This window comes from Pagrus pagrus (assembly GCF_965226575.1).
Source record: "Pagrus pagrus genome assembly, chromosome: 4".
Classification (NCBI taxonomy): domain Eukaryota; kingdom Metazoa; phylum Chordata; class Actinopteri; order Spariformes; family Sparidae; genus Pagrus; species Pagrus pagrus.
In genome coordinates, this window is record NC_140188.1 from 23,968,224 (window position 1) to 23,995,726 (window position 27,503).

A 27,503-nucleotide genomic window follows, 5' to 3' on the forward strand; every position below is an offset into this window, starting at 1 on the left:
GTGTCTTTTTCAGTGTTGCTAAAAAGAAGATCAATCGATGAGGTTTTTTCTTGCTTGTTTCCTTCAGTAAATTTGAGTTCATTTCATGTTTATACATTTGGATTTAAATGATAAACTATGGTTGACAGAATCGACACGTTTACAAACAGGATGGTCAATATTTTACAAGTATTGATTGGAGAAGGAAAAGTAGCTAATATTACATTTAAAGGAGACATATTATGCTAATTTCACGTTCATAATTTTTATTTTGGGTCACTTCCAGAAATGCTGAAAAAACACATCAGTTTTCTCATACTGCACTGTATTACCCCTCTGTCTGAATCACTCTGTTTTAATTGGTCAGCTCACTCACACCTGAGCCAGCACAGGCAACATTGCTGACAACAACAGAGCAGCTAACAATATCAGAGCAGCTGTGCTAAATCAATTTCTATGTGCCAAACTAGCCGCTAGGCATAAATTATGCAAATGTGTGACACGATGATGTAGTGTGATGTCAAAAAGTCATAGAATTTAAGGTGAGACTACTGACGAAGTGTTTCAGGAGCAGTGTTTTTTTGGGGGAGAGATGAGCTCTGTTGGTACGGACTTTGACCTTTTTAACTTTCAAGATCTTTTACATACACAAGAACATATACACTGAAGGAAAACAAAAACAAAAAAACAAACAAACAAACAAAGCATAGTAGGTCACCTTCAAAGGTCCAGTGTTTAGGCTTTAGTGGTATCTAGCCCTGTGGTTGGAGATTGAAACCAACTAAATACACCTCGCCTCAGCCTCCCCTACAGAGGCCATTAAAAATGCAAAAGGCCCGCTCTATATCTAGTGGTTGATTTGTCCATTCTGGGCTACTGTAGAAACATGGCGGTGAATATGGTGAACTCATTGTAAGGTAGCAAAAACACAGTTCTTTGTTCAGGCGACTATACACTAATGAAAGCACAGCTGCCAATAGATCCCCCTAAATCCTACACATTGGTCGTTGCTATTTATCAAGTTATAAGGAACTCTTTATAAGAAATTCAAACAGCTGCTGGTTTTGAAGTTGCTTCAGTAGAGGAGGTCGGACCCACATGGGGGATGAGAACAAACATAGGAGTTCAGGAACTCTCCCGTCTGACCATCTGTGTTAGTTCTTCAAGCAAAAAGACAAACAGGATTTGGCAGCCTGTTGGGCTCTTAGGAGGACTTCTAAACACCTACTTCCAGACGTGTCAGCGTTGACCCTTCCTCATTAATGTTCTTTCCATATGGACAAACAATATTGTTTACAGATTCCTGTGCTATCAGCTAAACTCTCCCAAGGTGTATGGGACAGAGTTTGAAGTATGTTCTGTTTTCTTTATCATTTACAGTTGCAATAAATAAAAATGTTCTAAAAGAATGTTAACAGTTTAAAATCTATGTTATATATCATGTTTATCAGTGTTGGTTGTAGTCACGTCACTCTGTTACAAACTACTACAACTGCAGAGTCTACTGAGGGAAGCAGAGCACTGCAGCTGCCAAGAGAAGTGTGACGTAAGACCTGAGAGATGTTTCATTTTTGCTGCATGATGTGACATTCTGTACTTTTGAGTCTATGAGTGCGGCGAGGGGTTTTATTGTATATAGTGCAATTTCAATCTGACCCAGGCTTTACATCCACTGGAGAATTAAGACCACTTGCTTTTCTCTGAAACACACTGTCAATTCACTGTTCACAGTCAATTTTGAATATTTACATCAATTTGACCATTTGAACTGTGTACTAACTAAACTACTGATGCTGTACAAGTAGGATTTACTTTATAATCTTCTAATAAACACTACTACCCCTGAAACAGTTCCATTAGATAGATAGATAGATAGATAGATAGATAGATAGATAGATAGATAGATAACCTATTAATACCAGAGGGGTAATTACTTCCTCTATAATATTGTGCATTCAACAAAGAACGATTTATCATCATACCACATCCTGTCACTAAACAGTTCAGCTTTAAGTTCATTAATATTAGATTAAGATACTCTGTCTACGAAAACATCAAATTAATGGGGGGATAAAAGAATGATGTTCCATCAAAATTATAAAGCTGACCACACTGAGCACAAATCTTTTAATTTAACAAAGCAAATGAGAGGTGGATAATTACACGGTCATTTTGTGCAGTGTAACTGTCTAATTTGGATCTAAGTTGGTGATGACAAGGCAGCAGCACTGCTGTGAGTCCTTCCGATGGTTTTGATAATGAATAAAAATGCCCCCTGGTGGCAAAAGTTTGAAGTTGAAAAGTTCCTCAAGGCCATCAAAGTTCTCTTCACAGTAATTAAAGTCTTAATTGAGGTTGTGTTAAAGTTTGGATTATTTCTTTTACTCTAGAGATGTTGTTAAATGTAACCTCTTTTAATTGGTATTTTTTAATCTCCCACTATGTGCATGAGGAAAAAATGCAAAAAGAAGAATGTTGCCATGACACCAGAAACATCAAACCCTTAGAGTTTGTGAGGAAGCCATAAATGTTGGATATAAACACTGAATGTCTACAAATGTAGAAGAACAAGTGGAAAAAATAATGTTCTATTATCTGTCAGACAATATAACTATTCTGCCACTGCGTTGCATTGTGGACTAACAGCCACTAGATGGAGTGCAGAGCAACATAATAAAGTACACCCTCTGTGCTTAGGAAGGTTTTTCAAGACAGCATCCTCAAAGATATGCAGATGGTGTTGTTGTTCCTTTACAGCATGCACATATTAAAAAGTGAGGCATTTTGAGGAGTCAAATCAAGCTGCTTTGTCGACAGTCAAGATATAGTGACTTCCACTTTCTGTTTAGGGGCACTGACACATTTTTCTGTTTTCTCAACCGAAGCAAAATTAAAGGTGCTACATGTAAGTTTACCTGCCAACAGCTGTCTCCAGCAGTGTGCAGGCTGACTACTGTTTTGCTTCCATGTCTGTCACTTTTTTTTTGCTGAGGAATGTGGTGTCTTAGCCCTCGAGGCGCTACTTCATCATCATCGCACGTTGGACTGAGGGCAGACTACATATAGCTCCTTATGGAGAGGAAAATTGAAAGCAAAATACGCAGGCAAACATTCACAAGCTCAGTGAGTGTGACGGCTCCTGACACCAGTGTTTATCTACCTGTCAGATAGTTGTCGCATATATTGGATAAACTGGGTCAGATCAAAGTAACAAGGTTCATATCGACTCCCTGCAGCATTCTTTAAAGTGTTATATTAAATCAATGCTGTTTCATTCCCCCGTCAGACTTGCTGCAGTGAGGCCTCTGAACAAACCACACCCTGCTGTGAAATTCCAGCCAACCTTCAAAGTCATAACAAGCTGTTGAAGTGGCATTTAGACGATACAGTCTGCATTATTTTCTTCATTGGTATTCTTATTATTTCATCCTCATTCCCCCATGTCTCTGCACCAGTTGTGTCCTGCACCCTTTCAGACAACAGCGGTCACAAACCCTTCCATCGATCCTGTTGCATTACATAACACCACATGCAGAGGAGACCCCTACCAGCCATCCCACCCTTCCTGCTTGGTTGGCATTTCCAAATGGGTGGAGTTCACAACAAAATGGAGCAGCAGGAGCTACTGACTAATACCAACCTGTGGAGAGAGGAGCAGGGAGGCTGGGGTCAGCCACATCAAACAGTGATATGCCACAGGAAATGGTCCTGAGGGGAAGCATCTCCCCTGCTTCCCCACCTGTTGATGCTCACAGGGTGACAATGTCAAGGTGTGTGTGTTATGTATGTTGGCTGCACGGATGTGAGGACGAGGGTATAATCTCAATATCAAATTGCCAGATGGTTTGAGCGCTTTTTGGTCTGACTGCAGTTTTATGCAACATGTCTTAAGAAGGCAACACATACACAACTCTTAATTTCCGTCAGAATGATGCTGAAGTATCTGGCAGCATCACCACACTGACTGTTTCCCTGGTGATAAATCTGAACTGTTACTCTTTATAACCACAACTCCTCCTCCACTTAACATAGGAATGTTCAATGTTCAGGTTAACCAAATAAATGCATCTGCTCTGAAAATGCTTTAACACCGCAAACACTGTATCTGTATCTGCTGGTGAGTCATTTCACACCCCAGAGACCTGCTGACCGCCTGTCATTGTCCTGGACGATCATCACAGTGAGTGAGTGTCCTCTCTGATACAATACATACTTACTTTGTCTGTGTAGCTTTGTTCCAGAGAAAGTGCATGTGTATGAAATAAACAGTTAACTAAACATATCACCACATACTGCATGTATGAAATGCACCTTAATGTGTGCAGTTCAGTGAAAGATGGTGGTCTGTTGGCCACTTTAGTAGGTTTCTTACCTATAAATAAAGATACTGATGTCATGGAAAATCAGTCTGTGTAATCCAACAAACTACTTTTTTTAAAACAAGTATTTGCCTTTTTCTTCATGAGTGAATACATTGTATCCATGCAGTCAGTACGCTGTGTTTCTTGATGTTTCCAGAATATTCATTTGTGGTTAAAATGGGGTTTCTGTTATGAGTATTGATCCAAGTAACAAAGGAAATGTTTTAATCATTACAAGAGGTCAACATTTGACACCACCCACCAGCACTGTGGCATTATCAGCAGCACATCTATACAGCTAATGGAACAAATTAGAATGAATACTTGATGTGTCACAGTGTGTGTCAATGGTCGATGGCGAGGCCCTGCCTGACATTACATACTGCCTCTGATTATGACTGGAGAATGTTCCTGTGACAAAAAAAAAAATCAATAAATCAGTTTTGTTTAATGAGTTATCTGGTGTGCGTCAATATCACTGAAAGCGACAGAGTCTAAACGGGGAAAACACTGAATGTGGATGGGCCGGTGACCCCTTTGGCGGATAGATTGTTTACTTTGTTGAATTGCCTGGTCGATTAATGGGACTCATTTGAACAGTAACTAACTTTATCAGATGCAATGGTCTCTGATGGTACTGGAAAGCAGACCTCACCGCCTGTTAAAGTGGACGACAATCACAAAAACACTAGGATATTAAAACATGTAATGCAGATGAGTAATCTGATTGAAAAGAAACCCCTCCATTTGCAGAGAGAATAAAAAGATGAAAATGTTTTCGGTCACAACCTTTAATCTTTGTCACGTCTGATAATCAAATGCATTTTGTTGATTATTTCTTAATATGTACAGTGTGTTAGGTGTGTCACTGAGATAATAAACAGACTGATAAAAAATGCTCTTTTGGCTTAAATGACATTTGCACGTTGTTGCGTTCACATACCATCGGATTTTCTGACAACGAACAGTCGACTGAGGGGTTTGGTAGTTTAGTAGCAGTTGGCTTCGATTTCTCTCACTAAGGGTGTTATTAGAAATTAAGACAATAATGTTTCAGTTAATTAAAGCAACGTAAGCGCTTTTAAGGTGTACTACCGGCGCATCAAACACCGGCCATCGGGTGATTTTCGACGTGACTTGAACGCGCAGACCGGGAGTAAAGTCAAGCCTGGTGACGCTCTCTCACTGTACAGGAGGGCTGGAGATAAAAAGACCGACACACACTCCTCCCACCATTCAGCACACTGAACCGGGGTGTCGGTGTTATACTGCTGTTCACAAAGGGACGAGGAGGCTTTACTTACAGTGCGAACTAAAAACCACAGAGGACGGAGTAGCTGAAAATATGAGACGGGACGTTTTTCTAGCTTGACCGAAGCCACCGCCAGCACCGTCCCGCACTCACCTCACCCGGCTCCTTTCTCCTTTGTTTTTCGCTGTGAAACTTCGGCTCTGTCAGCATTTACCGGCCACCCACCTCTCACACGTTACCTCTGACACGGGTTGTCCCCGTTTGACTCTCGGGGAGGGGGACGTTTTTTTTTTCTTTTTCACCGAGGAGAAAGAGCCTCAACTTCACCGTGCGGCGCAAAGCTAACTGTGAAATCAAAGAAAAGTGGCAGCAGCCCTCAGACAGGTGAGTGTGTAACGGTGTTTACCTGTGGGTGACTTTTTTTTTAAGTTAGCAACATCTGCATACATTTTCGTTTTTTTTCTTTCTAGAACATTTTTACAGTCACACACCTCCTGTTCATATGTTTTAAAAAGTGTTTGCAGCTCTAATTGATGGGAGTTTTTTACCATTAACACAAGCTAACTAGCTGTAACGTGCCTACAGTCAAAACAAGCTAGTATCCCTCACAAGTTGACATGTTTCTGTCCTTTAATGGACGTTTACGTGTCAAAGTTAAAGGCTGGATCTTTGGGCTTTCTCAGTGATAGGCATCATCAGTGTATTTTTAGCTATAAGTATGTGTTTTACCCATCACAGGCTTTAGGCTCGTACTTGCCACACTGCTCACTGGTGGTCTCATGTGCACCCAGAGGAATGGGACACGCCCATGATGTTGTTTCCCATGATAGCTAGGGTTTCCCTTTTTGGTGAGACCTGATTGATTCACACACCTGAGTTTCCCATTCACCAATGGATGTATATCACAAAAAAAATGATCATTCATGTAAAGCTGAGGCTGTCTGTGAATTCCTTGTTCCATATGTACAGCATGAATTAGGCCGATATGGCCTTAAAATAATATCGCAACATTTTTAAGCTATGTCACGATGCATGATACATATCTCCAAATCGCCAAATCTCAAAGCTCGATATCGATGTTGCGACTTATTGTAGAGATGACTAATGCTACTTTCTCAAAATATGAACACAATGAGATGGGTAGAGCAAGTAGAATAGTCTGAGTATAGAAAATTACATAATTTTACTGTAACACAGCTTTAATAACCAGCAAAAGACACTTATCGTGATATGACTACATGTCTAAGAGAATATACAGTTTCATATGAAATAACTATAATGACAACGATATGATACTGATAATTTGATATATTGCCCAACCCTCATATCAATTTTACTCATGCACAGCTCTCTTGCCACCGACATTCATAATTCATGACACCATTATTTTTTCTTTTGAAGCCAAGGATCGTCATTCGGATGTTCCTGGGAGCATCTCTATTCCAAGAAAGATTTCAGTGTCTTGTGTGAATCATAGGATCACTAATTGCATTCATGTTATGCAGCACTTCAACAAAGAGAGTTTAATCTAGTAAATATGCAGGCTATACTCATCTTTAAACTCGGGCCACTGGAGAGGATCCATTTGGTACATCGTCTCTAACGTCTAGATCCTACTTGACTTTGTTCACACGTCCCCATCTGTCAATGCAACACTTCCAGTAAAAACAACTAACACTTATTTGTTTTTGGTAACATCTTGTAGGTGTGTAAATAATTACTTTTAAAAGGATTACAACCTGCTTGGTCAGAGTTTCAATAGACGGATGACTCAGGACGAGTCAAGACTTTAAAAGTGACTGTGCAAGGCTGTTTGTGTTTATCGCATTTTTACAACGTCTATAAATGGATTGAGGGGCCTCGGAGTGGAGTGTGCTGAATACTGTGTTTTTTAACCTCTTTTTGGCTTGTACCACAATACTGTATATGCTTCTGCGTAGTGAGTGAGGCTCCTGTCCCGAGGGTAGCCAGCGCTATAAAAATGTTTTCAGGTCATGACATTGAAACTCATATTGTTTGCCACGTGAGAAAATAAACATTACTCTTGATGTTCAGATCGCTTCAGTTTCAGCTATGCAAAAAAAAATGGTACAAAGCGTTGACATTTTGAGGTTAGCATACGTGGCATAACGTATACATTTGTACAGTTCTTCAAGTTTGCTTGGATTACAGTTGGATATGCCTGTCAAAAAATGTCAGCAACCATGCTGAAAAGGCTTTGGCTTGTTTTAAAGATTACCCTCAACTTGAAATGTTATTTTAGGAGAATAAATAGAGAATGGAGGGAGATATAATAGGTCAGAACATGGAGGAATGCAGTGTGCTGTGTTCACAGCAGTAATCCACTTACTGGATACCGACTCTTGCACACACAGTGTTGCAGATACATTGAAGAGCTTTTAAACCTTTTCTTTATCCAGCTTCCAACTTCCATGCATATTGCTGCTGTTTGTAAAGTAGATGTCCTGCTGATTAGACATGTAGAGTTGCACTGCGGAGACAGTAGCTGGCCCTATTGTCCATGTGAGATGAGTATTGATTCTGTGTTTCAGCTATTTGGCTTTGCCCTGCTTGTGTAACTGCCCATGTATATGTTTATGTACTGTATCCTCAGAAGAGAAACGCACCCAACACTCATCCTTCTATGGATGCAATATCCTGTAGGATACTTGCTAGCCTCTTAAAGAAACACATCTGTAAGATCAGTCAAATCTGTATAGAATTATCCAGAGTACCAGTCTGACTTGTAAAAAATTACCTGCTATTACTGGTTACCCTAAAACAGTGAGGTCAAATCCAGCCCTTTCTGTCTCTCTCTTACGTTCACACACACAAACTCACACATGCACACATCTTCTGTGCCTGTCGCCAGTAAGGAAAATGAACCTCCACCGAGAGCTAACATGCTTCTGAAACCATTTGCTATTAATTTGTTGCACCCACATAAAAGAAAAATCAGATTTGCATGTGGTTCCACTCACTGGAGCAATAGTAAATGTTTCATGAAAAAGTAATGGGTAGCTAAATTGGATTTAAAGGTTTGAGGAAATGAGAAATAAAAAACATTTGTACAAGTCTGTGTACATATCAGCCTTGCCTCAGAAGAGAACCATCATTTCCATAGTATTTTTACTTCACACACCGCTACTGCATCCAATTTTCCTCACTGCTAGTAAATTTCTCGCCATCTTTAACTGGAGTTAAAAGAGCTTAAATGATGCACATGCTGGCAAAGATTAGGTTCAAATTGATGCTGAGGAGTGGCAGTGCTCAAGACTTTACAATATGAGCTGGTCTAATTCTGTGATTGTTTGGGAGTTGTCGAAGCATTGTTGAAGCAAATGCGGATGAGTAACAAATGTTTGTTTTTCCAAAACTGATGTTGAAGCACACAGTCAATAACATGCAATCACATAATGGAGCCTTGCTTCACCGAGAGAACAAGCTTACTCAATATAGACTGAATATAAACAATAGGTTGAAGTTGAAGGATTGGCTAACAGGGGGAAAATCATTTGTTTATCTGGAAGACCAAGTGACAAGCCAACTCTTTATCTGCGTGTGATATTACACACTTAGTCAGCTTCTTTCAGTCCATGGTTTTCAGTCAAAGAACATAATGGGCTTGGGGGCAAAGTTTGTAGTCATTTTTGGCGTTCAACTGATACGTTGATGAGTAAAACAGTCCCTAGAATGAGCTTGTACGCTATATTAATAATTGTAATTTAATACAATGAATTGTCCCAGATAAATTATTTTTGGGGTTTTGAGACCATTTTTAACCACTGATAAAATAATAATATAAAAGCATAGTGAGGCATGTACACTTTTCAAGAACAGAGCTTTCAATTCTTAATATTCAGAGGTTGGAATTGTAATGTGAAACAATATTAAAATATCCTAAATAAATATGAAATAAATAAACTAAAACCATACAACCAAAACAATAAATAAAATGTGAAAAAAGGGAGGTGCTGCACCCAAGTCTAATATGGTAGGGAAAACCCTGCTATTTATTCTGGCATCATATAAACTAAAATGGGGGTTACATTTTTATGTATATGCAAGTTTTTCTTTAAGACATGTATAATTAATCGGTAATGTAATTATCCCTTCTGTGTCAAACACACTTGATATTTGCAATGAATAGCAGATCCTGTTAAATTTCAGTGTTTAGCAGAACATGACATTCGTGTGTGAAGACCACCTGATGGACTGTGGATTCTGGAAAATTGTTGCCAAATTGGAGCCCACAATAAAAGATCCAGGGCTAATTGCTATTAATTTCTCTGTCAACACTGGAGGCTTTGGTTCGCTGTTTTTGCTAGTTTGCAACTTGAGCTCTCTTCAAAGCCCTACAAACTGGGTGGTGCAAAGCAGAGGCCCCCCTTTGAAAAAAGGCAATAATACCTCCTTGACTGCATAACAAGTCTGTTTGTTTTTCTTTCATTCTTGGTTATATTCCCAGCATCTGAGATCCACTGCCACAGAGTTCGAACATTGACTTCTGTAGCTCAGAAAATGCCAATTTAGTAAAATAAGTTTTTCATATGTTCAGTGCCTTGGGTGTCTCTGCATCACATCTTTTAGAACTGATTAAGATTATTATCTAATCCTTTAACCATGAGAAGGAAAGTGGTTTTTCTGGTTATTTCATCATCTTAGTTTATTTCAGACACATATTGTACTTGTATTTAAAATTTCTTTGCAACTAGGAAATGAAAGTGTTGTTTTGTGTAATCAGTCCTGCAATGGAATTAAAGAAGTTGTATACAAGACCATGTTTATATATTGAGAAAGCTCAGAAAACCAAAGATACCATGGTGGCACCTGCTCGTCTGGTCCTGCCTCCCGGGCTCAGACAGCAGTCACAGTAGAGGACAGGGCTCGGTGTGATGTCAACACACAGATGGTGGTGAAGAGCCCTCACGCAGACATACAGATGGCACCTTGATAAAACATGCTAGTCCACCCACTTTCTTTTTCCTCTCAGCAGTGTAAAACAGTCGGACTGAGGAGGCCAGAGGGTGAACTAAGCCAATGGAGTTGTCCATTTGCCCACAACAATGGTTCCCACCATGTCTCTGCATGCCACGAATGTCTTTGTCAGCTGTTTGCTTTCCCGGCCACAGTATCAGCACGACAGTATCACCTATGATTAGGAACCCAGAGTACTTTGTCTCAACCCTAAACGGCAGACAGGCCAGTAGGCATCCAGACATAACCCCTTTTGCCATTGCTGTATGTTCCTTAAAAGCCTCACAGTTGGGAACATTGGGTCATGGCAAATTAATTTAGGAAGCACTGCCCCAGGTTGTATTACAGGAAAATAGAGGTGTACAGTGGAGTGTTGGAAGTAGGTCCATCATTTTCTGCCAGGCAGCACTAAAATCGTGCCATGAAGTGCCAAGTTTTCATCCCATCCAAAGAATACAGTCACTGATTTCATTGATGACTACAAAGTTACAGCCAAAAGAACAAATCTCTTAAATCCTCTCAAAACCTGATTGCTTTCTGCTGTAGAAAATTAATTCTCAGCAATAGATTGCTACAGTGATCGCTTGGCTGGTAACGCCCCCACACACCCCTTTTTGTTGACTGGCATTTTATGGCAAAAGCAGCTGTTAAAAGCAGTGATGTATTGGATAAAATACTGTAGGTTCAATCACATGGGGCACTGTAAAAAAGTAACTGTTGCCTTGGTTAAAAAGCAATTTCAGCAGGCTTGAGAGCGCTCAAGTGGTTGTGATAGGCTGTGTGTTTGTTACGGCCTTTACACTCTTTCACACAAAATGCATTTTGTAGGTATTTTAAATGGACCATTAACTTAATCAAGAACCATCAAATGGAAAGCATCCAAAAGTATCTGCCTGCATTTATCTTTCTTTATTAACAAATTCATGAACCATGTTATGAACAGTTTGGAGAATTAACATTTACAGACCATTTAGTGGAAACTGCTGATGTGCCAGCGGAGCTGAGCATGGGAGCTAAACGCCTAGTTCACATTCGTTATCATAACTTCAGTAATCGGTGTGAAGGAACATCAAATCCAGATGAAAGTGACTATAAAAAGCTGTTTAATAAAAGAAACCTCTTCATATAAGGCTTGAAGTATTGGATCCAGATGTTGTACACCTGCTGCTGGTTACAACACCACCATACACTGTTTTGACAAAGGAGGCAAAGTGCTCATCTTTTTTTTTCTCTGCAAAACCATTAATCCCCCTGCCCTTTTGTCCTGACTGTCTCTCTCCCTACCTACAAAGTGTTTTTGTAGAAATAGAAGGGATGTCAGAAACCCCTTGAGTCATTTGGTTGCTTTATCCAACTTGACTTTTTTTCGTGCACCACTAACAGGCCAAAGTTTTCTACCTGTCCAGCACAATATCTCAACAACTACTTGGTCTTGTTAACTTCTGAGGTTCATCTTTGTGGTTATAAGTGAAATGTCTAAAGAACGTTTGAATGGGGTGCCATTATATTTGGCACAAACATTCAGTGCCATCATCAGGTCAGAAATTCAGGTTTTCCAATACTTTGGTTTATGACTAAATAATTGCAAAACGAGAATGGCACTCAGTAGAGCATATACCTCCGTCAAGGCCCAGCAGTCTCCTCTAATACAATCAAACCTAATCCAAATTCAAACTCAACAGCCCCATATCATTCTAAATTTGAAACCACCTATAACTGCTTAGCTATGATTTAAGCTCGCCCTATCTCGCCATGTTAAATAAAATGAGAAAAAATTCCTGGATCCTTCTCTTCAATCGAATCTGAAGCAAAAGTTAAGGGTGTCTATTCTGGGACGAGACCCATCCTCCATCCAAGTTGCGTAAAAATCTGCTCAGTAGCTTTTGTCTAATCCTGTTGACAAACCCAACCTAAATCAGTTTAGCATCAAAATGTGAACATTGTCAGTATATTAGCATCCTGGTGTGTGCTTAGTCTGTGCTGCTTGTCTGTTAAAGTACAGTGGCTAAAAATTTAAATTCTAAAAAGTAAAGCCAGCATTTAGCTTTAATTTATGGATTCTTGTCAGCTTGGACAAGTTGCATCATGGACGCAGACATTCAGCTCAGACATCCCCACAGAGTTCTTCCTGTTAGCTCTTCATAGCCTGACACTGGGATCAGCCTCCTGTCCCGAGTGCTTCCCTTCACTATCCCTCCAGACATCTGAAATCACAGGCTGTACTGAAGTTCATAAGAAAGCGCAGTGCAAGTATACATTAAGCAGACAAGAGTCAGTGTCATCCAGTCTTTAAAGGCGATAATTATTCCCACCCACACACACCATCAGCTGCCTAAACAGTGGCCTGGTGGAATCAGAGGTTAGCACTGTCACCACACAGCAGGAAGGTGCTTGGTTCAAAACCCTCAAAACTGACTGGGGCGTTTCTTTGTAAAGTTTGCATGGTTTCCTTTCTGCCTCTGCACCAAAACATGTGTGTGGGTGGTCCACGTATCTTAGGCATTGGTAATACTCCTGCCTTTGGCCTTGACACCTAGCAGAAGAAACCTAATAGATGTTGCTCAAATTGTAGATCCCTATTTTCATGGTACATTGGTTGATGCCTCAAGGGAAAAGGACTGCATTTGCAGCACCTAAAACACATAAATCAATAATGACAAACTCCTCCACCCACAAGGCTCCATAAAGATCCTAATATGGCTTTATTGTTTACTTTATCCACATTGATTTGTCAAGCACTGTCCCTGCACTGTCAAGCTATCAAATCACCTTTGCTCAGACTTCAAATCTTCAGTCCATGAAGAAGCCTTCACGCTATAAGGTGAAGCCCACCTTCATGGACTGAGTCCAGATTATTTTTATCTCCAGATGAATGATGAGAGCAATATCTCCACACATCACTTGACCCACTTACACCTCTGTCATTTTGCCCGCACTGAAATGAGTGGGTGGATTTCCTTCTCCTCTTCCAGTCATTCATTTCATTTTGTTTTGCTCTAATAATGGAAATGAGTGACAGTAATGACTCTTCGTCTCCCGTTGTCAATTTCCTAATGTGAAGTTACTGATGGGCTGTGATTAGATTAATTTATCCTCGGGATTATCTGTGACCCATATTTTTTTCCCATTGATGGGCTGTCAGTGAGATGAACAAAGTGTCAGATTGTCTGGATGTTCTTGTACCGTACCGTACCCCTCCCTTCAGCTTTATTAATTCTGTTGTCGATTGCTGTTTGCTTATATTGTGTCAGCTGAATTATAGCAGTCATTTTGTGTTGGTTAGTTTGAAAATGATTTCCCCTCACAATAATTCTTATTTCTCAGCTGACTTTGAGCTACACTTGCATTACTCACTGCCTCATATAGCAGAGCCCTGGAGTGTGACTCTTTTAAATCTCAGGTTTAATATATTTGATAGTGTGAGCTGTTGTGATGTCTGCACAGCTCAGTTGGCCAGAAGTAGAAGAATCACTCTCTGTCATGTTGTGCTAAATCAAGCAGCGTTGTCCCCTATGTTATCTGGTAAATGGTTATATTAACATAGTGCCTTTTTTTTCCTAAAGCATTCTTAATGTCATAGAGGATACATTTACTCAAGATTAGTGGTGTAAATGGATTTGTAAGTTTCAGAGTCAATAATCATTAAATGCATATCATGACCTGTTCAATGTCAATAGCAGGAAGGATATCAACAGCCAAGAGCCCTTACGTAAGTGTTTTGCTATACCCCTCTATCCTCATTTGTCAGGTCAGGATGTTCTGGCACCATTGCCTCTTCTTCAGCGCCTGTGTGTGTTGAATAGTACTCAATTATTTTTTTTCTTGATGTCATAAAATCAGGGGAACTGGAGGAAACCTGAACATCGATTCATGTTACTGAATATTCATTATTCCTCAAGGCTTGTATGCGCTTATGAATATGTCAAGGACTGTTTTTAAGGTCACCAAAGTGTCTTCAATGGACTAGCGCCGTTAGACGTATCCCCTCACACTGCCTCATGTCCTCCGTTAAAAGATGCACTTTGCACCACAACTACATCCACCTGTTTTGTCAGAAGTGACGAGGGATGTGTAAATCACCTTTATCGCACCAGCGGAATCTCTTTTCCCTCCTTGTGTCCACTGTTGAAAATGAAAGAGTGAAGACGTTTTAAGACAAAAATCCCTGACGTCTACCTTTTCTAACATCATAGCAAACTGCTTGTTAGCCAGCATGCACTTAATTGTGCTTTGTCAGTGCTTATAAAATTGCTTTTTTGCTTACCTGCAGCAAGTTAATCAGTATTCCTCCCCTGATATTTAAATATTCTGTGAAGCAGACTGATGATTGTTAACATCCTCCTATTTGTAGGCGCCTGGTGACCCTGACAAAGTGAAATCAATGGCTGTAATTGATTCTACCATCAATCAGTCATTTGTCTGTCAGTCAGTAGCAAATGTCTGGACAAAGTGGATACATAACTGGAAAGAAACTTTGCTTAGATTAAAAACTTTAAGCGCGTTATGAGTTCAGTTTCAGTCTCATCTTGTGGACCCATGACTGAAAGGCTCGGGGAAGGTGACAGATCACCTTACTTCTATGTGTGCTGTAGGAGTCACTGACTGGCAGAGCTGACTGGACAATCTGAGAGTGGTTTGTGGTGGGACTTGATGTCGGACTCTGGAAGAACAGGAGCTTTGGGCTATAGGCTGTAGCCATTTATTCTTTGCCTGCTACCACATTGACTCATGGGAGTGATATATAGTGTTTGTTTAGAAGTATGTTGGTAACTTATGTTGACCTGTTAGTATTTATGGTTGCATTTGAGATTAGATGGAAACATTATATCTGTTGGGTAATGCAGAGGCTTTCTACATTGATTGGCATAAAGCCACTGCAGCAATGATTAAGAGGCTCAGTTTATAAAGTATATTGCACCATGTTGTTAATGCATTATGCATGCTGTACCTTAACACCACCAAAAGTATGTTGTATGCCTGTTTCTCATGCTTGTAACCTTATCTGGAAGTGGATATTTTTTCACACGTTTTGATATTCTTGTTGTTGTACTTGTTGATTATGTTACTTTATTAAGTGATCTTCACATCATGACGATCGCAAGGAGCATTAGGCGATTTGACAGAGGATGACAGGGGTTGCATCCCACTTTGTTACAAATCACCAAATTGACCTAGCAGCCCAGGAAACTGACGGACCAATTGCATGCGTTGTAAATTATCTCACGTCAAGCTACTCAGCCAATGAAACTGTGCATTTTGAGAAGCGCTGTATCTCAGTGAGTGGAATGGATAAATGCACAGGGGAGAGTCGAGATGGGAGACAACAGTCCGAGAAATAAGTTAGCCGGAGAAAAGTAATTTCCCATGCCGTGCTCTAAAAAGAGACAGACATTGAACACAGATTTAAATAAAGACTGGACAGACTTACACTCCTCCCATGGGCAGTGCAAAATCAGTATGTCTCATATCCAGGACTGTGGCGATTATTAAAAGTGGCACTTTTAGACAAAGCACAAAGCATTTTTTCAGCAAACATACCCACTTAAACCCTCAGGCAAAGAAAATAAAATACATTATATTATATGCTACTGAATCATGACACAAGTTAGACATTAGGAAACTTTCTCAACTCGACCACTTTGAATTTTAATCCCTCAGATATTGTGCAACTGAGTTTGTGATTTAGGGTAATACCCTCCACTCATTAACTCCATGGTTATTGAAGGGGGTGTTACTCGTAGCTGTCACCAGGTGATGGTGGATACAGCTTGTTTAGTTGATTATTATTTTCATCATTCAGATGGAAGAAACCAAATGAAACCGCCTATTACCTGAGCTTTTTAGTGCCTGCCACATGATTGAAATGTGTGTGAACATAGTTGTGATGTGTGTTTCCAGACTGTTCTTTATGATGCAGTTGTGCATTTTTTTTCCCGCCTTTACAATATATAACTTTTTGCAGTGTTTTTGCTGGGATTAAAAGTGTTTAGATTAATTATTGATGCAGTAGTTTCCATTAAGGAGGCGTAAGGCCAAAGGTAATATTGAGTAAAGTTTAATTATGATATATTATAGTGTGAGAGAAAATTGACTAAGCAGATTTTTTGAAGCCAAAGCCTGTGACTTTCCTGCTGGGATTTAGTGTGTTCTGCTGCCTAAATTAAAACTTGGATCTCCTCTTTCTCCCTGATCCACAGTGCTCCTTTATGAATAAATTTAATTTAACAGAATCTTTTTGTGACAGTAGCTTGCCCTTGCGTCACCTTAGCAGTTGAAGGAGTTATATGTTAAAAAGTGTGCACACAGCGCGTACACACACTCACACATAATATATTGCCTGTTAGAACATGTCTCCATATTTTAATTTTCTTAGGAAACTAACCTGGCTTTGTCACATGGCAAGTGGAATTAAAGAAAGTAGGTACAAGCTTAGCTGGCATTAGTGTGTGTGTGTCTTTCTTTATAACCTGTGTTCACCTCTGTTTACATAGTTGATGATCTTCCTCTTTTTTGTCTGTTTCACGTCTGTTTTATTTAATGACTAAACCAACAGCCAATTTATTAAAATGGAAACACTGTAGTCTTGTGCTGCAGTGCACAGGAGGTGAAGGGGTTCACTTCGCAGAAAGCAGCAACACTGGTTTGTTTTTGCTTAAACAGCACAAGAGGTGAGTAGCATTGGCTACCAGCACCAAGAGCACAGATTATTTGGGGGGGAATAGACCTTTCATGACTTAATTTCAGATGTTGCCAAGACTCTCTACAGTGAGTGTCCTCGACTGTCCTGGCTGAGCCAGCTTCAGCCGCTCTGATTTAATGACTTGCGTTGCTTGTTGTAATGGGCTTTTTCACCCATGTGTCACTAATCGGCTCCCTCGCATGCATCTTCTGAAATATTTTTCAGAAATATTCCTTAAGGAACTTCTCGTTCTCACTAGTGGCCTTCAGACCCATAGTTCTCTGCTGCTTGCCCTGTCCCTACTGAAGAAGACACTGTTTTCTGCTGAGAAACTGCTGAGGCATTTCCTCCCCTGCAGACTGTTTTCCCTCACTTTGCCTTTGGATTGGAGGAAATGAGGCAGCAGAAAAGAAGATGACAACAGCCGTTTAGGGGTTCAGGTCATACACCCCTCATCATCTCTTCATATTCACCCAATTTCAGACAACTTGTGTGACAGACACAAGTGTGGAAAGCTGTTTCTCCTGTGCTGAAATGCATTAATCACTTGTTGATTTCACCTATTTCAGTCACAAAGAGGAATTATAGCCGACAGGATCTAAAATGGTCGTTCCAGGCTTAGCAAAGTAGTTGCATTTCTGAAGATATCTGGATGTGAAAATAAGCATGTGGAAGGTTGTCTTTTCTGATTGTGTGTCCTGGTTGATGTGTCTATGACATAGTGAGTCACTGCGATAGTGCAGCCCACATGGTGGTCACACTTCTGCACCTACTGTGGCCTGAGGTGTCACATCCATGTTGTTCAAAATATGGCCGTGCAGCTGCAGAGTCTTGGATGAATATATTTTCTTTCTAAGATTTTAATTTAAGGAAAATTACTGCTCATGCTGTATTTAACTCAGCTTTTCCAATTCATTGCAGTTTATTCAAGATTTAATTGTCTCCACTGGGTCATATTTAGCTGATTAAATTCTGGAAAAACATCATGCTGATAAAAGGATTAACTGCAGCGTCTTTATGCAGCCTGGAGGAGGGTTGGAGATTATTAACTATGAAGTAAAAATGGATGAGCCTCCCATTTGAGGATGACAAACCTGTGGCCTCACTGCTGCTCAGCCTAATTATGATAATATCCCACATCAAATAGTTGGAATTAAAAGGCTGTTTGATGTTCAGCTCAATGTAAGTAGCAGTGGTGTGTGTATGTGTGATATTTTTGACTTTGAGGATACAAGTGGCTGCAACACTGCCGTGAATGGAAGCTTTTGGAGGTAAACATGTTACAACAAAAAACACATGAACCACTTGGCTGTGACAGCGTGGAGATATTGCTGTGGATACAGGTTTTAACAGTATAATTTGTCAACGAGTGACGACACGACGGTGCAGAAAGTGGTTGTTACTTGGCCTCGATGAACACGCCAGTGGGGCTTTGCTGTGTCAGCTGCACCATTGTTTTTTAGTCTTAAAGGCTTGGTCGACATGCCCAGACACATTTCCATGTTTGTCTTGTTCATTAGATGTGGAGTTGTTGATCATACTCAACCGCCATTGAAGTTCAGGCCTGCCAATATTTAATATTAAATCTTTTAATCCAATTTGGTGTTTGTTTAGCAATGGATTTACTTCATGTCAGTGTTCTCCCAAGTATATTTATCACAGCCAAATGGAAACAGTTTTCACATTTTTTTTTAATCCTTTAAATCGTTAGTACTAATTGGTCAAAAAAGTTGATCCTGAAAGTAGCAATAGATCCCAGTCCAAATTTGTACCTGCATAAAAAACAGAAAATGACTTTCTCTCCTGTGTTAGTGGTGGTGTTTCTGTCCTTCTGTAAGGAAATGTATTTCATGTGGCAATAAGGGAAAAAGTCTGAAAAGACGAGGGAAACATATCTGAAATTGCAAAAAAATAAGTTAAAAAAAATAATTTGATATTGATCATCTGTGTATATCGTTTGAATATCCACATTGAATTTAATGCGAATTCACTGATTCATTTTTGACGTTTAATGTCAGACAAGTGCCCATTTTAATCTGTTTTTGGCACCATGAGAAGTTTTTTTAACTGCTTGACCCTCAAAAAGAGCGACTGCCAACACCATCCATTGAGCCCTGCTGCCAGTGTAGCTAAAAACGGCAGGATTTTGTGCTCTACCTCTTTTTTTTGTGTGTGCAAATTTTATCCCCTCAGCAGACCCAAAATCCTGTGCTTCCCAAGCTGTGATCTCCATCCATCCGACAGACATGATTTATTCAGAAGAAATATCAGACAAGCATAATTGCTATGCCAGTAGTCAAGCAGTTCTGATCTGATTAGGGTCCAAATCCCACAGACTGTGATGTAGCTACGCGGTAATGTTGGCTGCATGACAGCTTTATATTTGGCAATACAGTAGTACAGATAAGATGATTATTGAGAACACACTGGCAGCTCGTGGTGTATTTAGCCAGTGGTGGAAAGCAAAGTGATGTTCTGCATTCGTCCAGTTCATGCCTGGTTTTGTTTGACACTGTTCGTCCCATATCAGTCAGTGCCGGTGTTCGGGGTTTGATTCTCATTTCAGCCAAACAATAGATTTATTCACCGTATTTAAAATGTTTGATGTTTGAACAGTAATCCAAATCGTATGCTTTCCAACCAGTAATGCAGCATTTAATTGAACAATTCTGATCTTATTCCTTCCAATAATTTAATATATTCCAGACTTAATCGCTGGTCATCAAATTAGTTGGCCTTGATTCTCGTGGTCGTTGAAGAGGTTTGATTGATGAGTTAATGGTTTTCTGCACCAATGTTGTTTCAATGGCTACATTGCTGCATGTAATGAAAGCAGCTGTATGTTCTTGTGTAACACTTTTCATCTTAAGGCATCGAGCAGCATTGCATGTTGCCTGTCAAGATCCTTTTTATTCTGCTGGGGTGGGCCAGTAACATTTACCCTCTGGTCAGGCCAGCCCTCCTCAGAGCAGTTTTACTAATAACAGGAAGCATGGCCACTGCTGCAGATGCTAATGAGCAGCTGTCCAGAGCCTGAGACAAACTGATTACAGCAGGAAGAGTGTAGTTATCGCGCTAAATGCTCTGAAACATCAGACTGACTTAACCGCGTGCTAGCTGTGCTTCAAAGCTGAAGGAAATGGATATATCACCAGTAAAAGTGCAGTGTTTGTGTGTTGCTAAGCATGTTTGTTTGACTCTAATTAGCACGGAGGGATTCCATTAATTATGCACAGTTTATGCTTTCATAACCCCAACATGCACTTTCAACCCCCAGTTTGTGTGTTTTGCAGCTGTAGCAGCACAACAGGCTCCATCATTTCCCTGGAGAGTGAGTTAAACTTGTGATAACAGCCAGCACTGCTGTAACATCATTATTGTTATTATAGCTGTTTGCAGAGTCTCAGTGCTGAATCAGCAGCAGCTCAATGGGAGGACTGAGATATAACTCTGATTATTCACAGCCAACACAGCCTGGTACGTCCTACCATGGTCAACACCACAGCATTAGACAGGCATGAAAGGGCTTGCTTCTGGGTTCCTTCTTAAGCATCATGGCGTTCTGCTGCTCCTCAATGTTGAGAGGGGGTAGTGGAGAGGTAGTGGAGCTGTAACAGGCACCAGGGTATGATGGTTCCCTGACACTTACATTTTAAGATAAAGCATGAAATTAACGCAAAGATCCTCTGATTTTTTGAGAGATCTAGAGAAGGCGGTAGAAAAAATGGAAAGGCCTTGTGCCTGTTTGGGTTTACAAAGCAGCATGCATTGATTTATATTCTGTAAATTGAATGGTTTTGCTAAAATGCAACTATTACGTTACATCCTTGTTATGCCCGTTGGCCTTTTCTTTGCCTGGCCTTTGTTCTGGGTCTGACATAAAAGATGGGGCCTTCATGCTGCCTTTTGGCCTAGACATGTACCGACTGTGTGATATATTCATTGTCACTGTAATTTAATGTGATGTTCAAGAGATGGTCTGTTCACCAAGCCCCTTTTCAATTTCATTTTACCTTTTTATCCCGTTAATCATATTGATGAAAGCTGCTAGCAGTCTCAGTTGTCATTGGAAACAGGAGCTGGGAAACAAGGTCTTAATTTGAGGCTGGGCGTTCTTTTATCAAGAGCATGGTGTTTTTAAGTTGGCATGTGTTTTTCAAAGTACCAGACATCTTGTTACTATTTGTTCTGTAGATTGTTCAATTTGGTCTTGTTGGTCTCAACACTTTACATTAATGCTAACACTTCAAATGTTTTTTTTTTTGTTTTTTTTCAGGATACTTTGTCGTCAGTGGGATGTTAGAGCTCTGGCAGCAGGACTGACTGAAGGAGCATGGTGAAACACCAACCCCTCCAGGTCTATGAGCGCCAGCTGTGTTTGTCATGTATCACTGGGATCTACGGTTGCCGCTGGAAACGCTATCAACGTTCCCATGATGACACCACCAAGGTGAGAGGGTGGGGGAGCCCCTATTGTGGATGAACAATTTAAAAAAAAAAAAAAAAAAAGACATCAAGACTTCTTCTGTTGACCCAGTGCAACGTATTTCATTACAGTGCAAGATACAGTACATCTATGTGATGGTCACTAGATAATACACATCACTCATGTGGGCCCTCAGCAGCCAATCTGTTAATGCACTGGGATGACATTTGACTGACCTTGCAGCATTTTACTGCATGTCTGAATAGTTTCCCATCTTACAGATTTACTTAAGAAATTTTACATTCAGGAGATTAAAGATAACCTTTCCCTGTGAAAAAAGAACCTTGTTGATGGTTTGACGCTCTGGTACAATGAATTTTCAAAACAACACTGGTTAGTAAAGCAGTGAGGTTGCGCTTGCTGTCATTGATTATCTCACAAGATAATTATATTCTATACACACACACGTGTGCACATTTGCTCACATCAGGTTAGCAGTGAATGAGACCTGATTGTCTCTTTCTCTGTGGAATCGGTCTTGTCAAGGTCATTTACCATGATGGCTGCGCAGCTGTCCTGAGAGACATCAATGTAGATTATCATTTGTCAGTTTATTACAAGAGCGTTCCCTTTTTTTTAAATGTGAATTTCTATGAATTTGTTTAAGATATTGCAGAATTTCTTGTCTGTTTTATATACATCTTGCAGTGACCTACCACCTACGTTTTTGGCAAATCCATGTGCATAAAAGACATCATTCCTCCTCTTGATTTTGGCTACTGAATTTAAAAGCCTTTATTGTAGCGGTTGCATTAATGCGAGTGTTTTCACAGCTCTGAGTAAGAAGATGTTATGTAGGAACTGGAACATTTTCAAACGTACTCTGTTACTGAATGTACTAAACCCATAGAACCATCTCTGTCTGGCATCCACTGCAGTGTGCTCGAACACTGCATGGTCTCTAGATGTTTTCTCTCAGCATTGATTTACGAAGAACAATTATCTTCAAACAAATATGTCCTTGCTGGCTTATCCAGCATCCAATAACCTTGAGCTTTCAACATAGAGGTGCATTTGAAATTACAAAACTCCACTGCTTCCAGTTATCTGTCATCTCCTATGCTCTGCACTTGTTTAATGAGTTTAATCAGATTTTGTGATGAATATTATTAAAGAAATGTTTAAAGGAGGTGAAGGAGTCATATTTTTCATACTCTGGAAAGATTTTGAGACAACTAAAGGTTAAAGGTCGAAATTATTTTTTAACATTTAAATGACAGCCTGTAAACGCTTACATTCTTAATAATTATGCTGTTGCCTTTTCATGATTGTTTCATCACTTGTAACTAGGGCTGCAAGAATGTATCGAAATATTACTGAAATCGCAATATGACCAAGTGCAATATCGAAATCTCAGAAGCTGCACTTTTTTTTGATAAAGGTAAATGTCTGACAAAACAGCATTATAATGAAGTAACATAGTGCTGCAGAGATGTCCTGGCCAACAAATCTTGTTCTCTGAATTTAAGGAAACATGTTTGTTTGGTACAGACCTCAGCGAATGTCACATCATGGCTACTCCCCAAATGATCATGCCCACTAATCATGAATCATATTTTCATTATCTGTCAACAAAATCGCAATATGATTTACTTTTTACCATATCAAGCAGCCATATCTTTTACACATATGTTGCTTAACTTTTTATAATAAAATTAGGGATGCAACTTATGATTATTTTCATTATTGATTAATCTGCCAATTATTTTCAACATTAATCAATTAATTGTTTAGCCTATAGAATGTCAAAAGATTGTGAAAATGCTCAATGTTTTGTCTTCAAGTTGCATTTTGCACAACCAGACTCTTCATTTACTGTCATTATTGACAAGGAAAAGCAGCAAATCCTCAAACTTATAAAGCTGGAACCAGCAAATGTTCAACATTTCTGCTTGAAATGCAATTAACTGATTATCAAAATAGTTAGCAACTAATTTTTTTCAATCGACTAATAGCTCTTAATAAAACTTTAAGCCTAAGTGTGCAACCAGAAGAGTCACACTACACTCCCGACCAAAGAATAGTACAGTGCTTTATTCTCATACTAGGCACATGCCAGGATAAGTATTACAGCCTACACAAGATCAGCAATTCATCCTGACCTTTTCCCTTTATCTCCTCTACTCTGTATTTAGGAAGGACACAGGTTATGTTGCTGCAACAAACTCAGACACACAGCACATACCCATGTCTGCACTCTCATGCACTCGGCTGGATAATTTATTAATGCCCACATACCATACTGTAGACAAGCAGCAACCTAGGACACAAGCAATAGACTCATGTCACTCAGCACACACTCACAGATGCAGCAAAGAAAATATATGGCCTGCATTAAACCTACATTAGTTGTGTAAACAAACAGACATAAATAACACAGGAAGGGATGGGTGGCTATATCTGATAGCTCTTGGATCATATAAAAAGCAGAACTAAATAAAGACAGATTGATTTTTTCCCTCCTGTATGCAGGAAACTGGACACTGTAGCTCTGTTTCCTGTGGCAAGTGGTTGTCTTTCAGGCCAACTGATAGGATAATGCCGAGTCAACATTCTTTGTCCACGGTGCTCATCCTTTGTTTTGACCGCGTTGGTGGTGGATAACACTTGTCTTGACCTCAGTGTAAGAAGCACACAGTCAGGCACATGCTGTCAATTTCAGGCAGGAAGCGGATATTTTCCCCTCTACATTCGTTTAATCTGTTTTACATAATGAGTGGAGAGAACTGAAAATAGATTGAGCCAAAATGATGCTTGTATGAACAATAGAGGAACAGAGCTGGTGCCTGACTATTTATATGCCTGTAATTAACGAAGCGTCTATGAGGAGCAGAGAGCTATCATTTCCATTGGGAAAACTTCCCAGCATAGGTCAAGGTGATGTTATATAAGTCTGCATCTTTAACGATCCCAGTAAACAAACTGTGACCAATCAAGGACAGGTATCAGCTACATGTAACTGGACCTGAGCGAATCACAGAAGCGTGAGAACTGAGAATCTCATGTTGAAGCAACTGTAGACTCATTCATAATCCACAAGTGGATCATTCAAGACCATTTCTCTCCTTTTTCATCTTTGTTCACTGCATTGAGCTGTTCCAGGTTGACTGGCTGTCTCAGTGAAGCCGCTTCTCTCTGTGTTCAAGGTGCTTTGTAGAAAGACAACCCACGTCATGCAGTGCAAGCCGATCTGGCCTCTCAGTAATAATTGAAAGTATTTCCATTTAGCCAGTCTTTACCATTCAGTCACACAAAGGCTTCAAAAATAGGAACAAAGCTGCTCTGCCTTCATTTGTCCGTGATCTTGTGGTCTTCATTAGCCCTGCCCTGTGAAATATTGGATAAATACCACTACACCGGTACCTAGAACTAGCAGTTGCACTTACATGGTGTCAGGAACGACACAGCTTGGTATATTGTTGTTTCATTAGCTTTGTAAACATTAAAAATGCCAAGAGAACAGGAGAGCAATTGAGCAGAGTTAAAGAGTAGAGACTTTAATCGTAGAATGGCCTTTGCAAGCCCTGATTTTCTTGCGTGTATGAGTTCTATTTTTGGATCAGTGTCTTGTACACATTTCTGAAGGACATTAACATTTTTTGTCAAATTTTTCTTTCCTCTGCCTTTTGTGAGCCTGATCACATTCTCGTCCACTCGCTTTCCCTCTACTGAAAGGTCATAAGCTTCAATACATCAGATGTGAGTTGACTCAGTGATGAGGCTGAGGGTGTGATGGATGCTTAGTGATGTTTTCAATGTAAGAATGGTAAAGATGATAAAGGTAATTCTTGTAAGACATTATTAGGTTTTGGTATCCGCTTAATGATGTTTTCTTTTGCTAACTTGGTAGGACAATCCAAAGAAATTAAAACAAATACAGTTGTTTTCCTGGATTAAATCCTTCCACTAGACCTCCACACTCTTTAAATCCCATCTTCTCCAGTGGCTGAGCATCTTTCATCTTTATTCGTCTTTGATTTTTGGAATCGCATTTGCTATAAAATATGATGGTCTTGCAGGTCCACATCGAGAGTTGTTGTGCTGCTGAACACTATAATCAATATTGTTAAGAGAAACCATCTATCTTTTCACTGATATCTAGTAGCGAGGTCTCTATTTGATGGTAAAGCCACAGTTTCAAGTGTTTATTCAACAATTTGTCCATTTTATTTGACGATATTCATTTGTAGGATGTGATGTAAATTCCAAAATGCTTCATAAGTTGTTTAAAAAAAGTTTACACCTTCACAGCCTTTTATCAGACCTTTTTATTTTTCACCACATCCCTAAATGTCCATTGACAGTAAAGTAACCAATATCTTTTTTGGAAAATCAATATCAAATTTAGGAAACTATAGACAAGACGATTCATAGATTATTGGATAAAATAATCCATCATGAAAATAGCTGCAGCCTTACACCTCACTCTTACTGTAATTCAAAACCATTAATAATGATTCATTGAAGTCTTTTTGTTGATAAAGATTATAATCTATTAAAGTGCAGTATTAATATAAATGTAATAAATGTGATGGGCTGACTTCCCCACCTTGCCTGCAAGGCAGCAGTCACAGAAACACCTCACACTCACATGTTCAAGACAGTGAAACCAAGGCCTTGAGGAGTGACAAATGTATTTGTCACTTCTCTGTTAAGTCAGCACACGATGAGACGGCGTTGCAATATTATTCTTAAGATTATCAGTCATTTGTTTGAAAGAGCCTCTAGTTATCAGGCAGTCACTTTAATGTGTATCAGCAGCACAGAAGGTTGCTTTGAAAATGTAACACAGGGGAATCAAAGCGGCTGTCGCTAAGGGACTAAAGCAGCTACGGTATGTAGACTCTAAAATATAAACCGGTTATCACCCGAGTGCTCTGATAGCTAAGGTTGTTGCTGAACAACATATTTACTTTATGTGCTGTGATTAGTAAATCAACAGTCCGCTTCCTGGTGTGTGACTGTTCACCCCCGTGATGCCTAGAGTAAGTGACTTTTGTCATATTGTCTGGTATGTGATCTGCCTTTTAAAGGGGTAATCCCAAGCATCTAGTAAATTCAGAACATACATACAATGTGCAGTGCAAGTATAGAATATTTCAACTACATTAGGTGTATGGACATTTTGGTGGACGGTCTGGCACTGCTTGTGATTCGAGAAGTCTCATGCTTAGAGTCATGTTTGGTACGAGAGTGTTGATCTTGCTTGAGGAGTTAATGACAACCACAAATACTGTGACAAAAATCCTCTCGCATGTGACCCTCTCACAGCAAAGAAGTGATCAGATTTAAGGATGGTTAAAATGGAGAAACAATTATGGATCAGCAAACAATGTTGACTGCCTTTCCATATAAAGCGACACATTAAGTATCAGAAAATTAAACATTTTTGTCAGTAAAATACATTTACGGTGTTATTTCTGTATTTGGTTAGTTTCAATTATCAGGGCCACCTTCCTACCTTTGCATACAAGTTAACATTGTGTGCATTGTTCTGCTGGTATAAATGCATTATAGAGCTGTGCACAGCAGCAGTGTGTGAAATGCCAGGGACTTATCTGGATATGTTCAGGAATGTGACAAGGGACCGAGGTGTTAAATCCAGTGAAGATGGAGGCAAAGAGGCATGTGAGGCTCGGCCTGACTGTGCCTCACAGGGAAAGAAGCACCGTCAGCAGAACATGAACAGCTAAAGCAGCTTTGCTTTTTTTTTTTTTTAAAGCGGTATGTGAGCTGAAAATGTCTCTCCTACATTTACTTGAGGTTTCA

The 27,503-nt window shown here is 39.7% G+C and overlaps 1 protein-coding gene across 3 annotated transcripts in view; it reads left to right on the top strand.

The window, feature by feature from the left end:
• The first annotated feature begins 5,524 nt into the window (after positions 1-5,524).
• gdpd5b (glycerophosphodiester phosphodiesterase domain containing 5b) overlaps positions 5,525-27,503 on the top strand; it is a 46,180-nt gene continuing 24,201 nt past the window's right edge. For all 3 annotated transcript variants that reach the window (XM_084350595.1, XM_084350596.1, XM_084350597.1), the window contains exons 1-2: positions 5,525-5,976; positions 21,525-21,698. In XM_084350595.1, coding sequence (XP_084206721.1) covers positions 21,582-21,698 — 117 coding nt within the window. In that variant the 5' untranslated portion in view covers positions 5,525-5,976; positions 21,525-21,581. The remainder of the gene's footprint in view (positions 5,977-21,524; positions 21,699-27,503) is intronic.